Source organism: Myotis nattereri (genome assembly GCF_964212035.1).
Source record: "Myotis nattereri genome assembly, chromosome: X".
Lineage (NCBI taxonomy): Eukaryota > Metazoa > Chordata > Mammalia > Chiroptera > Vespertilionidae > Myotis > Myotis nattereri.
In genome coordinates this window covers 128,029,396-128,043,760 of record NC_138078.1, presented here as the reverse complement: position 1 = coordinate 128,043,760, position 14,365 = coordinate 128,029,396, and the positions used below count along the sequence as shown (strand labels likewise).

General features: G+C 34.7%; 1 protein-coding gene across 2 annotated transcripts in view; it reads left to right on the top strand.

The window, feature by feature from the left end:
- The window catches only part of MCF2 (MCF.2 cell line derived transforming sequence), a 69,521-nt gene extending 64,104 nt beyond the window's left edge, over nucleotides 1-5,417 (top strand). The window contains exons 24-25 of one of the 2 annotated variants that reach the window (XM_081115042.1): nucleotides 2,794-2,833; nucleotides 3,526-5,417. In XM_081115042.1, the coding sequence (XP_080971168.1) occupies nucleotides 2,794-2,833; nucleotides 3,526-3,533 (48 nt within the window). In that variant the 3' untranslated portion in view covers nucleotides 3,534-5,417. Of the gene's footprint in view, nucleotides 1-2,295; nucleotides 2,834-3,525 lie in introns of those variants that run through there. The other variant, XM_081115043.1, reaches the window with a different exon arrangement.
- The last annotated feature ends 8,948 nt before the right edge of the window (nucleotides 5,418-14,365 follow it).

Below are 14,365 nucleotides of genomic sequence, written 5' to 3'. Positions count from 1 at the left end.
CCTGACACCTCTGCCGGAGGCCTCAGGCCTGGTCAAGGGGCCTATCTGGTGATTGGTGATCGGAGGGTGATGAAGGTCAACTCCTCTGGCTGAGGCATCAGGCCTGGGTGGGGGGCGGAGCCGGGGATTGGGGGATATGATGGTCCCCTTGCCCAGGCCTGAAGCCTGGGTCAGAGGCTTCAGGCTTGGGCGGGGGGTGGAGCAAGTGATCAGAGGGAGATGGGGGTCCCCTGCCCAGGCATGATTCCTGGGCCAGAGGCCTCAGGCCTGGGCAAGGGGCAGAGCCAGCAATCGGAGGGGTCTGGGGGTCCCCTGCCCAGGCCTGATGCCTGGGCCAGAGGCATCAGGCCTGGGCTGGGGGCAGAACCAGTGATGGGGGGAAATGAGGGTCCCCTGTCCAAGCCTGACACCTCTGGCAGAGGCGTCAGGCCTGGGCAAGGGGCCGATCCTGCGATTGGAGGGTGATGGGGGTCAACGCCTGAGGGCTCCCAGTATGTGAGAGGGGGCAGGCTGGGCTGAGGGACACTCCCCCCCCCCCCACACCCAGTGCACGAATTTCGTGCACCGGGCCCCTAGTCAGATTATAAATTGAAACTAAGAAATATAGTTATTTATTCACTCTTTAAAAATATTAATAAACCCATTAAAGTTCATTTAAATAACATTTTTATTAAAAATTTACATTTTTCAAAACACAAGATTTAGTTAGAAAATATTTTTGCAAGTCTCTTTAATCTGATTTTTCATTCAGTCTGTTGTGCTATCATACATCAGGTAGTTATTAGAAAACTCTTCTACTGTATACTTGTGAGAGGATAAGAGTGAAAGGGAAATAATGTCTTCATATGAATTTGACCTTGCAAACCCTTGGAAGGGTGTCAGGAACCCCCAAAGGTCTATCTCCTAAACTCTGAGAACCACTGGTTTAGACTAATAATAAAAATAACTTCCATTTCTTTAAGTAATACTACTTAAGGATGGTAGTTGTTCAGATGCAAGTGAAAAGTCAGGGGAAGCCACTTGGGGTTTAAACATTTGCTATAGATAATCTATGAGGGGATTGTCAAGAACTGATAACATCTTCAGTAAGCATTTCCCCACCTATAGTGTCAGAAAATAAAGCAAATGTGCAAAACTGATTAGTGCTTTAATCATAGGGGATGGAAATGTAGAAAAACCTATTAGTTTTCCTCTTCTCCCAATAATTCCCTAAGGTGTGCTACTGAGAAAATCATACAAAAAATAGTTAAATGCATACAAAAAAAAGAAGGCTCCACCAAAGCAAAATGGGTTGCAATGAGCTTCTCTTTTAGCCTCACTTTATAAAATGAAAAAAAGTCAGAACTAATGGGTGCTGCTTTTCTCATAGAGCTGGTATTGGGGTTAGCTCTCCTATTTTTATGAAGCTACTATATTAAATATCAAGTAGCTCTTTCCTGTCTGCTTCTTAGCCCATTTGGTAAAAATACTGCTCAAAAGACATTCATCCCAAGTGATGTGGATATTGTTTTTAAGTTAATTCCTTTGGATGTGCAAAGACTCGACATCACAGTTATTTCTTTTCTTTCCTTAAAAATTAATTATGGTCCTCTTACTTTTTAAAGTCATGTATTCAGTGTGTAAGATATTGTGCTTGAAATATCTTGGAATACATCTGGACGTGAGATATATTATTTCTTCTTAATCTACTTTGTAACCAAATGTAATCAGTATGCCTTGGATTACTTAGGTTATTAATGAATCAAGTTAAAAATATAGCTGCACCCCTGGCCACTGTGGCTCAGTTGGTTGAGCATTGTCTCGTGCAGTGAAGTGTTGGTGGTTGATTCCTGGGCAGCACATATACCTAGGTCGTGGGCTTGATTCCCCAGTTGGGGTGTGTATGGGAGGCGACTGATCAATGTTTCTCTCACATTAATGTTTCTCTCTTTCTCCTTCTTCCTCTCTCTGTAAAATAAAAAACACACACCTTAATTTTTTTAAAAATATATAAAGCTGCAAAAAGATTAATGTCAAGTAAAGCACAACATTTAATCTGCTTCTATTGGACCCAGAGATTCTTGTACCCATTATTTTTACCTGTGCCAAGCAGTATAAAGCCTAGAAATCCTTTTGGGGGCATAAGCAAATCTTTGTTCAGGGCAATTGCCTTTTGTATGTGCCAAGATAAAGTTTTCATGAGAGCAGATTGCAAATAACAGTATTTTAAAATTATTTTAATTTTCTTTTTTTCCTGGATATATGCTTATGATTAATGTAACTTAAATTAGTTGTGCTCTGTTATTTTCTGTGTAGTCCATGGTGTAACTCTCTTTTTGCAAATAAAAGTGAGTTCTTCAGGCTAAATAAGCACATGTTCCGCTTTTTTCCCCCATCACAAACTGCTTCATGTTTGTTTGTTCCTGCAAAGCTGCTGCAGCTATCACATTTACCATTGAAGTACTGTGCTAATTGTTTGTCACAGAGCATGCAGTTGTGGAAGTAGTTTTGCAATCAAGTTTATAATGTAATTTTTCAAAACAACCTTTCAGTCAGCAGGCAAATATAAAGCCTTAACAGATTGCAGCAAAAGAGGCTCAGAAGACCTCCTGATTAAAAATGGAGTTGTCATTCAGCTTCTCCATGAAGATGCTGAGGGTCAATGGTATGTGTGTTCTCCATGCCTGTGATGACCTCCGCCTGGGGCACATGGGTATCTAATCAAATGTTCTGCTTTACTTGTATCTTAGTTATACAGTCTTAAGAAGCAGAAATATCACATTTCTTATTAGTGTTTCATTTTCATTGCTTTAGCCATGCCTATATAGCTCACTGAAAGGAATGTTAACCTTTGGTGAGTGAAATATGCTTTGAAAGAATGAAATGCTATGAGTCTGCATGTTTTTGTGGTTTACCTTTTGCTCAGACATTAGCTAATACATCTGGCTTTGTAATGGCTATTGATCGCATTACATGTGGTAATTTAATTCATTCATCAAATCACATTTTTAATGAATGCCTATTATGCTCTGCTCCTTTACAACGTAGTCACACTTCTCTATCAGTTCAAATATTGACTTTTTAGTCTTATCCTATCATGCATTTGACTTCATTTAGCACCAATTGCAAAGATGGTTCTGCCAAATATACTGTTTAATTTTAGAAAACTCAAAGCAAAAAGGAATATTGTTTGGAAGAGGACTGTGACTAAAGCTCCCATAAATCTTAGAAAATTTATATGAAATTATTATTTTATTGTGTCAATAATTTTAACTGAAGTGCTACATTGACCATGCACTCTGACCCTAAAGATGGAAGAGTATACATAGGAGGGTGAAAATTAATGATGTATCATTAAAATAATAACCACTTTTGCTAGTAACCTCAGTCCTTTGTAGGTTACTCAAAAGACTCAAGAACAGTGTCATGAAGGTCTTTGAATATGTGCAATAGCTTTGTGAAATTTTGAGCTGCAATGCAATGTAATGTCTTTGTTTTTATTAGCTTATATTACCATTGTTGGCTACTAATTAATTTATTATTTAGGTTGGTGAAAAATCTAAACAGAAGAAAAGAAGACCTGATTCCAGGGGACAGTCTGAAGATTTAAATCGGTGACTATAGGTTTCAGAATGCCAAATTTACAGGTATAATATGAACAGACTGTATACTATTTGTTTAAAGGCTAAAAAATTTAAATTTTTACCAAGTATGCAATTGGTATAGGGTAAGAACCTCTTTGCACTTAGAAATAAAGTTGCAAGCCTACTATGTTAGCTAGGATTTAATAAACATGTTAAACTCTTTCTTACAAGGTTGATAAGTTTGAAAGTTTCCGATACTGTGGTGTCTTACAAGAGATCCTTCAGAACTAAATACTGATAAAATACTTTTAAGGTATCAGCTTTACTATCCAAGAATGCTTTACCAGTGTGTTTTTACTCAGTTCGCAGAATATGTTCTTTCCTTATGGTAGGTTTCTGCCACACACACACACACACACACACACACACACACACACACACACACTTCTCTGTATCTGTATACAAGATTTGATATATGAAGGCAGTATGAAGCAATGAGAACTAATCTAATGTTCATTTCTATTTAAGAAAAAACTTTCAAATAAAATTTCTGTATACAAACCAATGTTTTTGTAGATTTTCACAGTGAGTGATACTGAGCTGTCTATAAAAAGGCAGCACACACACAAAAAGAAAACAGACTTGTTTGTGAACTTGTGTGTGAACAAGTTTATTATTATTATATGTACATATTTCCTTTGAATTTCTAGTTTTGGATTTGTATCTTAATTCCAGGTAATGATACATTGTGTTTAGATGGATCTATTAGACCAGGAATAACTTATTTGGTTCCAAATTTCATTTATGACATAAAATAAAATCTACGGTTGATAGGGCTCAATGTAAATATTGGCTCACATGGGAACCCCACAAATAGAGTCACTTATTATTTGCTTTTATTATATTAGAAATCAATAATCCCTAAAATTTGGATATTAAATGACATAAATCTAAACACATGGGACAAAGAAGTAAAAGCACAAGATAAATTAGAATTATTGCAAGTTGGATGAAAATGGAGCATATCAAAATTTGTGGATGCAGCTAAGGAAGCTAGAAAATATATAGCTTTAAATATTTGTATTACACACTTAAAATTCAATGTAATTCACCATATTAACATAATGAAGGGGAAATTTATGTACTCATTTCAATAAATGCAGAAAAGAACCAGACAAAATTTTATACCATTCATGATAAAAAATCTCACCAAACTAGGAATAAAGTGAATTTCCTCAACCTGCTAATGTACACTTGTGAAAAACCACAGCTAACATCATACTTAATGATAGAATATTGAAAGCTTTTCCTTTAAGATTTGGAAGAAGCCAAGGATATTATTCACTCTCACCATTTCTAGTCAACATTGATACTGGAAATCCTAGCCAGTGCCATAATTCAAAATAAAGAGATAAACAAAAAGATTAGAAAAGAAGAGGCTACACTGTTGTGCTTAGCAGATCATTTATATGTACAAAATTATTAGGTATCTACACACAAAAAAACCCCTACTAGAAGTAATAAATGAATTTTATAAGGCCAAGTATACAAAGTCATCATACAAAGGAAAATTTAATTCTATATCATACCACAAAGTGTTAAAAATAAAATTTAAAAAAATAATACCATTTACATTGGTAATATAAAACATGAAATAGAAATAAGTCTAACAACAAACATCTAAGACTTTTATACTGACAATCCGAAGTCATTGCTTAGATACATTTAAAATGACCCATGGTATACTAGTATACCATGTTCAAGAATTGGAAATCTCAAAGTTGTTAAAAAGTCAATTATCTCCCAATCGACCTGTAGAGTTAATGCAATCAAAATCTCAGCAGGCCCTTTTGGAAAAAAAAAATAAAGACAAGTTTACTCTAAAATTTACACAGAGAGGGAAAGAATTTTAAAAAGAATCTCAAAAATTTGGAAGACTTACATACCCTGATTTCAATACCCTATAATGCTACAGTAAATATAGTGTCATGTAGAAAAATAGAGATTTCAGTAGACACACATATACATAATCAATTAACATCCAATCAAGGTGCCAAGTCAACTAAATGGGAAAAGGAAAGTTGTTTAATCAAATGGTGCTGGAGCAACTAGATATTCATCTAGAAAAAGTAATGAACCTCCATCCCTCCACTGCACTCCATACACACAAATTAATTTGAGTTGGATCATAGACCTAAATATAAAAGCTAGAATAATAAAACTTATAAAACCAAAAAAGGCAATATCTTCATGGCTAACTGATTAACAATTTCTTATGTAGGGCAGAGAAAACACTAACTAGAAAAGAAGAGTATCAAACAAATACAAAGAAACATTGCATATGTTGAATCAAGCACTTTACAATGTTACACATTTATACTTGTTAGAATAAGATAAAATCTAAGAGGCTAATATTTGGAATACTTTCAAAAGCCAATTATATAGCTGTAATGAGTCACGTTTTCCCTTAAATTAACTGATTCCATCTTGTACATTATTATTAGTGTTAGAAATCATAGCACAGGCAACATTTTTGGTCTTAAAAGTCACTTGAATATTAATATCTTTCTTCATTATTTTGTAGATGCTGCTCTGAGTAACTCAAGGAAACTAAGTTCCCCTTGAATTAAAGGAGAATTAATAGACTTTTAAAATTAAGATTTCCTTTGATGGTGTGACTAGATTATATTTCTTATAAATATTTCAGATAAACAGCACAAGACTCAGAATGATTTGCTGCCCATGGCATTCACAGAATTTCCTCAGGACTGAGGTGGACTTGGTCATTCATAGTTTGTCTCATTCATGCAAGTATCTTTTTTTTTTCTCAAATATATTTTATTGATTTTTTACAGAGAGGAAGGGAGAGGGGTAGAGAGTTAGAAACATCGATGAGAGAGAAACATCGATCAACTGCCTCCTGCACATCTACTGGGGATGTGCCCGCAACCCAGGTACATGCCCTTGATCGGAATCGAACCTGGGACCCTTCAGTCCGCAGGCCGACGCTCCATCCACTGAGCCAAACCGGTTTTGGCTCATTCATGCAAGTATCTTTACACCTTCCATTCCCTACAGGTGAAAAGTGCAGCATTACTTTGTTTCCAAGTATGGTTTTTCTTGGCATGCATTCAGATTCCACCTAAAAAAAACCTGGAAATCAATTATTTTGAACATTTACAGGTAAAAGCCTTACCTGTAATTTTGTTTGTAACTTTTCAGGAACAAAACAAAAATCCAAAGAGGAGAAGAGATAATCAGAGATTTTCACCCACTTCTTTAACTAATAGTTTATTTTATTATTTAATTTTGTTATCTATGCGACTATAATATACCAAAGGGATATGTTCTGAAGGACCTCTTTTGCACTTTGACTGGTATTTAGGGTTTTTAGAGTTGTCTTATAGTTTTAAAAAGATCCAAAGCTAAAAATCCTATGGTTAGAATGTGTTAAGTTTATATTTTATGCATTGCAATTTAGACCCACGTGTTACAGCTTTAAGTTAAATATTCATGTATGCACAAGATGTGTTCTTGTAACAAAGTTCTACTTTCCAGTGTCTTTACTTGCTTTTGAATTTTCTGGAAAAATCTGTTCTAGTAAAAATTTTCTTTAGTTATATTTCATCCTAGGATTTTTTGAAAATGATACATGTATAGTTGTCTTTCTTTTACGTATGTAAACAGTGTGATGACTTGTTTTAAAGCACAGGGCCAGTTTTTGCATGCAATGTTGAATTTATGCTTGGAGTATTTTATGTCAAGGACCACTGAAGACAATGGTTTGAAATTGCTGCCTTTTGAATCATGGATTGTGTGTTTTACTATCAAGTTGGCATACTTTTTGATGAAAAAAGGTGCACGTTTTTTGATGAAATGTGTTAAATAAACAATAAATTCAATAACTATATAATACATAAGTACTTGATCTTTTAAATAGGCTTGTGTGTCATATCAAGATCATAGTTTATGCCAGTAGTATCATTTTATGTAACAATTTCTATAACAAACCAGTTGTATTTTATTCAAAGGTCCTGAAAATTATAAATCTTGTAATATATACTTGCTGGAGTTTATGATGTTTGATTTTTAACTCACTCATGAAAATGGCCATATACTGGATATTTCACTTAATGCTTCTGCAAAAATAACAACAAAATGAAATTAAAATCTATTTCTCCTGTGTACTGATCTTGTGGTTAGAAGACAGAATTAATAAATTTTTTGAATAATGATGCCTTTCTGCACAAAACATTTTAATTTCTTGGTATTAAACTAGGGATTTTAATCATTTAAGACAATGCAGAATTCTATAGATTCAAACATACAGTTATAGTCTTTTAATGTTTTAATCACTGTACAATGAATGCTAAGTTTGTATATGTAACTGCACTGTGTTCATTTTGCTGGGCTATAAATGTGTTACTATAAAAAAGCAGCAATTTTGTCTTCAAATTTAAGTCTTCAAATTTAATTACATTGTAAATGTATTACAATCTAAATGTAACAGCATTGATTCCACATTAAAAATATCCAGCTTAGTATAGTATCAATTATATATTGAAAACCCTTTCCCTTTAAATTACTAGGGATACTTTTTAAAGGCACCATAAGTATTTTGAGTTAAATATTAATCTTTAGCCTAATTAGAGAATTCCCTGAGAGAGACAGAGATCCAGAAAGATAGAGATAGAGATATCTGACTAGAATGAGAGTAAAACATTCTGATCAAAATGTTTCTTCACCCAAATCTAGGATAACAATAAATGAAGTTTCTGGGGTTAGATAGCCATATTTATGAGTAGATATTTCCACACACTGAAAAAATCTTCCATATAATCGAGCCCAAGGATACCTGGAAAACATCTAGATACCTGCAGTTGTTTTCTGAGAAATTGCTTCCGAAGGTCTCTTATAGCTGAGTTTGCCATACTTAATGATTTCTTCCACAACGTATTTGGGTTCCAGAACTTCTGTGTTAATATTTTTTAGGAGACAAAAATATAACAAATTGGTTTGGTTTCCTCTTCCATTATTTAAAAACTGAGTTTGTTTCAGATGTCTTAATGAGCATCCCATCACAGGGTCAGTTATTTCTTTTGTCTTTAAATTTATTTTGAGCTCTTTGGAGAAAACACAATCAGTGAATTAGTTAATCAATGAAAATTAAAATCTGTTTAAGTGTTTATTCCTATGTTGGCTGAGAAGTAATGTTATTGTTGACATTTTAACAAAATTATGTATGAATCTCACAATATAGAACAGAGAGTTGTTATAAAAGCCACTCTGACATCTGTGCTATGAAAAGAGAAAATTTCAGAGTGTATTTTTGAAAGTCTAAGGGTGTATAAGAAATGCTCCACTTGAAGAGAAATTAGGTCAATGATTCTGTTTTGGGTTTAGTCATAAATCAATTCAGTTTCACAATTTCTTTGAAAATGCTTATTATTAAATATAATAATGCTTATTAATATACTAAACCACAGGAATCTGCTTCCCATAGGGGCAGTAGATTGTAGTGTGCTTAATGAATCATGTCTCAAGCATTTAATTGTCAAAAGAAATCACTTTATTACAGGGGTCCTCAAACTTTTTAAACAGGGGGCCAGTTCACTGTCCCTCAGACCGTTGGAGGGCCGGACTATAGTTTAAAAAAAAAACAACTATGAACAAATTCCTATGCACACTGCACATATCTTATTTTGAAGTAAAAAAACAAAATGGGAACAAATACAATATTTGTATTTGCATGTGGCCCACGGGCCGTAGTTTGAGGACCCCTGCTTTATGACATTTCAGTACCCTTCCCTACATTGATTTGGAATTGAAAGTTTGCAATTAGTCTTATGGGGCCTGCCCAAGGACAGCAATATGCTTGGGAACAAAACAGTATTAAAGACAAAACCTGAACCTTTTATACTGTACAAAAGGAAATTAATAAAAGTGACAACAGGCCATTTAAAAAATATAATTCCATTTTAGTTCAAAATATATTTTCCATAGTAAGGCTCATGACATATTCAAGTTTTACCTTTCACTTGGTGAGGGTCTACATAATATTTGTTGATAATCTCATTTTCATATGTACAAATTAGCCCATTAAGTTCTGAGGAGATAATTTCAACACAATATAATGTTATATTGAGAAGGGCCAATGAAGTTGAACTTTGTGAGGATGTATTCCTTAAGCTAAACGAAACTTTCCTTATACCCAAACCAAAATAAAATGTAAACCATTTCAAAGGTACATTTTGTTTAAGTATTTGTGAGATAGGCTCACTAATTCAATTATTATGAAAATAACCAACTAAATACAACCAGGCTGAAGAAGAAATTAAAATATAATGGAGCAGGAGAAGAAGTCAGAATGATTTGAAGCATGAGAGCTAGATGTGCTGAAGATTTTCTTATGTAATAGTTTTTAATCTTAGTTCGATAGTGAATGTTCTCCTTTTTTTTGTAATTTATCTTTATTGTTGAAAGTATTGCAGATGTCTTCTTTGTTCGTTTGTGTTTTTTTTCCATTGACCCCCTACACCCTGTACCTGCCCCTCCCAGGCCTTCACTACTCTATTGTCTGTGTCCATGGCCTATGCATATATGCATTTAAGTTCCCTGGTTAATCACTCCCCTCCCACACTCCCACCTCCACCTTCCCTCTGAAATCATCAGTCTGTTCCATGCGTCTATGTCTCTGAATCTATTTTATTCATCAGTTTATTTTGTGCATTAGATTACACATATGAGTGAGATCATGTGATACTTACCTTTCTCTGACTGGATTATTTCACTTAGTATAATACCCTCCAGGTTCATACATATAAGAGTTCTTTCTTTTTAAAAGCTGCATAGTACTCCATTGTGTAAATGTACCACAGTTTTTTTTATTCACTCATCTGCTAATGGACCCTTGGGCTGTTTCTAAATCTTAGCTATTGTAAAATGTGCTGCTATGAACATAGGGGTGCTTATATTCTTTCTAAGTGGTGTTTATGGTTTCTTAGGATATATTCCTAGAAGTGAGATCACCGGGTTAAATGACAGTTCCATTTTTAATTTCTTGAAGAAACTCCATATAGTTTTACATAGTGGCTGCTCCAGTCTGCATTCCCACTATCAATGTACTAGGGTTCCCTTTTTTCCACATTCTCACCAGCACTTGTGATTTGTTGATGGTAGCCATTCTGACAGGTGTGAGGGGTTACCTCACTGTTGTTTTAATTTGCATCTCTCTGATGATTAGTGACTTTGAGAATTTTTTCATATGAATCTTGGCCTTGTGTATATCAGGTTTGGGAAAGTATCTATTTAGGTCCTTTGCCCATTTTGTTCTCTTTTATATGGCAAGCTATGAGAGAAATCAAATGTAAAGAAAATATTATTAACTAAGTGGGTTCTAATTTTTCAACCATAATAAAAATACTTAAAGGGGAAAATCACAGTGGCCATTTTGAAATTTAATATTAGAAGCTAAAATGATCTCTTTACTGACCCCAGGGAGGCCACTAGACTGTACCGGCACATTTACAACTAGTTTTAAAATCACTGAAGGCCGGGGAGTGTTGGGGGGATGGGAAAGAGATCAACCAAAGGACTTGTATGCATGCATATAAGCATAACCAATGGACACAAGACACTGGGGGGTATGGGAGGCCAGGGGAAAGTCAAGGGGAGAAAAAAAGGAGACATATGTAATACTCTTTGTAATAGTACTTTAAGCAATAAAACAAAAAAATAAAATCACTGAATTCGTTGCAAAGCTGGTATTTTAAAATATGAATATTAGTAGCTTAAAAATCTGACTATATTGCTGAAAACAACAGGTATTGGGAAGATTATGAAGCAAGAAGAATTTTCCACACTGCTACAAGGAGCATAAATTGTCACAACTCTGTGAGCAATTTGCTAATACCAAGTGAAGTCAAAGTGAATGCTCTGTGGCTGAGCAGTTTCACTCCTAAGTATCTACCCTGGAGAAACACTCACAGGTGCTCAAGGAGGCATGGGCCAGAATGTTTATAGCAGAATTGTTTGCAAGAGTAAATCATTTGTAGTCAAGATGAATGACCATGGACACTAGAATAGGTAACTAGATCATGGCATATCATATAATCAAATACTAGATAGAAATTAAAATGAATGATCTGAGCTATCCATATCAACATCAGTGAATCTCACAAGAAACAAATTGCAGGATAGATACAATATGATTACATTTGTAAAGTTTTAAAATATGTAAAACGAAATATAATGGGTAATTTATAGTAAAGGTATGTGGGTATGATGGAGAGTGATTAACACCAAATTAAGGATGAATGGGGGAAGAAAAGGATTGGATGAGTGTTGATACTTGGAAGTTCCTGATATTATTCTCTGTATATTTTTATATGTCTGAAACATTTTACACTAAACAATTCTGCTTACCTTAATTCAGTACTGGAAAAGTAAAATATAATACCTTGTCCTCGATGACTGAAATGTAGTAAAACCCTGTGCCAAACTTACCTTTCATACATGCCTGTGGGAATCTTTAAAATCTTTATGCCATCTGAAAATAACAGTTAAGAACACTTCTGCAGTCTTTATAAATAAATTACAAATTACTATGAACTAACATACCAGCAGAAAACTACCACAGAATAAACCTTCATTGACTTAACAATTGTGAAAGTGTTGTGCAGGAGAAATATTTGCACTTAAGGAAATGTTTTATTTTACAGAATAAAATAACTACCTGTTGCCATCTGAGAACAATTTTAAAGGTCTGATTTTCAATATTTTTGGCTCATGAACATTTAGCTTCCTTAAACAACTTTACATTTTAATTTATAGTGTATTTAGTGCCCACTCATAATAACTGAGTAGCAGGACTATAAAAACGATGAATTTTTAGTCAAATAATTAGATTGTGTTCATTGGTATGTTGGTAAATGTTAAACAACTGGGTCTCTTTAATAGCATGTATTTGTAGCATTTGTCAATATCTATGGTGTAAATCTCTCTACCATGGCAGATTTGAAACTATTGACATGAAGTCTTTGAACTGGGAGTTGGAAAGAGATGCGCAAAATTGGCATTTAGGAGTTTGTAAAGCCTGTTCCAGCTTACCACTGATTCTGTCTTATGAAACAGATATAGTGCTAAGACCATAGTAAGTGTTCAGTAGAATTCCTTTTTGGAGTGTGCTAAGATTTATGAAATATAACCCAACTTTAGGTAATGTCTAGCTATCATTTTAGTACATATGTTATCTAAATTGACATTTTTCTAAACTAAGTAAGCAGAGATTCTGATCTTAAGCATGATCATCTAGAACTCTAGAAACAGCATATAGAAGAGAGTATGGACAGTGAAAAATATTGGAGGTGTATTGACAGAAATTAAATCTTTTTGGCCAAGAATGACAGTTTAATTCAGATATAAAACTTCAAAATCCAAATGAAACCCAAGAGCTGACTCAAAAACAAAGTATAACAGCAAAATACCTACCAAGATGAAGATTCAAAGCATAGACAAGAGAGGTTAATACAGCTCTGGAGAACACAAACACAAAAGCAATAAATGTTAACAGGAGAGGAAAATGCCAGGGCTATAACTATAGCCTTATCAGCTAATATTTTTTACATTTACTGGAAATTAGTGATAATTTCTTTTTATATACTTGGCAGGAAATGGATGTAGGAGGTTTCTCTATATTTGTCTGCCTCCCCTCCTATGGCATATTCCATAATGTGTTCAGGATGACTATCTCATTCCTACCTTAGATGACTAAGGTTTGCACTGATGTGGTCAGTAATAGCATTTTTCATTTATACATTGGATCATTAACAAGCATGCACTGAGTTTCTCAGAGACTTGTTGCATTCTTGAGCTGAGTTTTAATATGAAAATGCATGCTTATTTTTTGTAATATATTCCAAGAGGGAAATCGATTTTTTATGTAGATATTTACTGAAGCATGTAATGTATACATCATGAGACCTCTTTTTCTTTATGAGGTCAGTACTTAAGCCACTTCATGGTTATTGATCTGGAGAAGCTAAATACTACAGGATTCCTAAAAGTTTAAGAATGAGAGCATCCAGGAGATTTACTATGTTGGCAACTTTTTATAGATTAGGATCTCATATTTAACATTGCAATGAAGCAACCTTTTAAAACGAAGTCTTTAGAATCATGACTATCTCTGTTTCTATTTTTATTCAGCTCTCAACTAAGTGGGTAACTGTCCTACCAGAGTGAATTGATCTGGCCAGTAGTTTGAAATACTACTGTCTTGTTATAGTGTGTAGAAACTTTGGTCCTGTTCAAGAAACCGTTACGGCTTTATATGTATAAGAAAGGGTCTCCTTGCTGTTCTTCCCTTCTGATAACTTTATCCATAGTAGAGGCTGAGAGGAACTCTGGCAATCTCAAGGCAAGCCATAACCCTGAAGACAGGGTGAAAATGGTCTGCCTTGAAAGTACTATTAGAGAAAATGAGTAGAGTGATCTATGTACCTGGACTGGTTGAAAAGGATAGGGATGCCACAGTCTTTTGCCTACTGTGACTCTCATCGGCAGCCTCCATAGTTTGCAGAACATGATTGTTTTTGTAGTTTTAATCATGAGATTTAGAGATGGCATAAGCTTCAGATTCAAAAGGAGCGGTGATTCTGAGTGCTTTGCCCAGACAGGCCTGTTAACCGCTGAAATGTGTTTCCTAGTCACCCACATCTGCACTGCATTGTCAGAATCCAAGCTCCAGTGGGTTTTTGAAGCTTTCTTTCAAACCTCAAGCAATAGCTTCTGGAGTAGCCTGC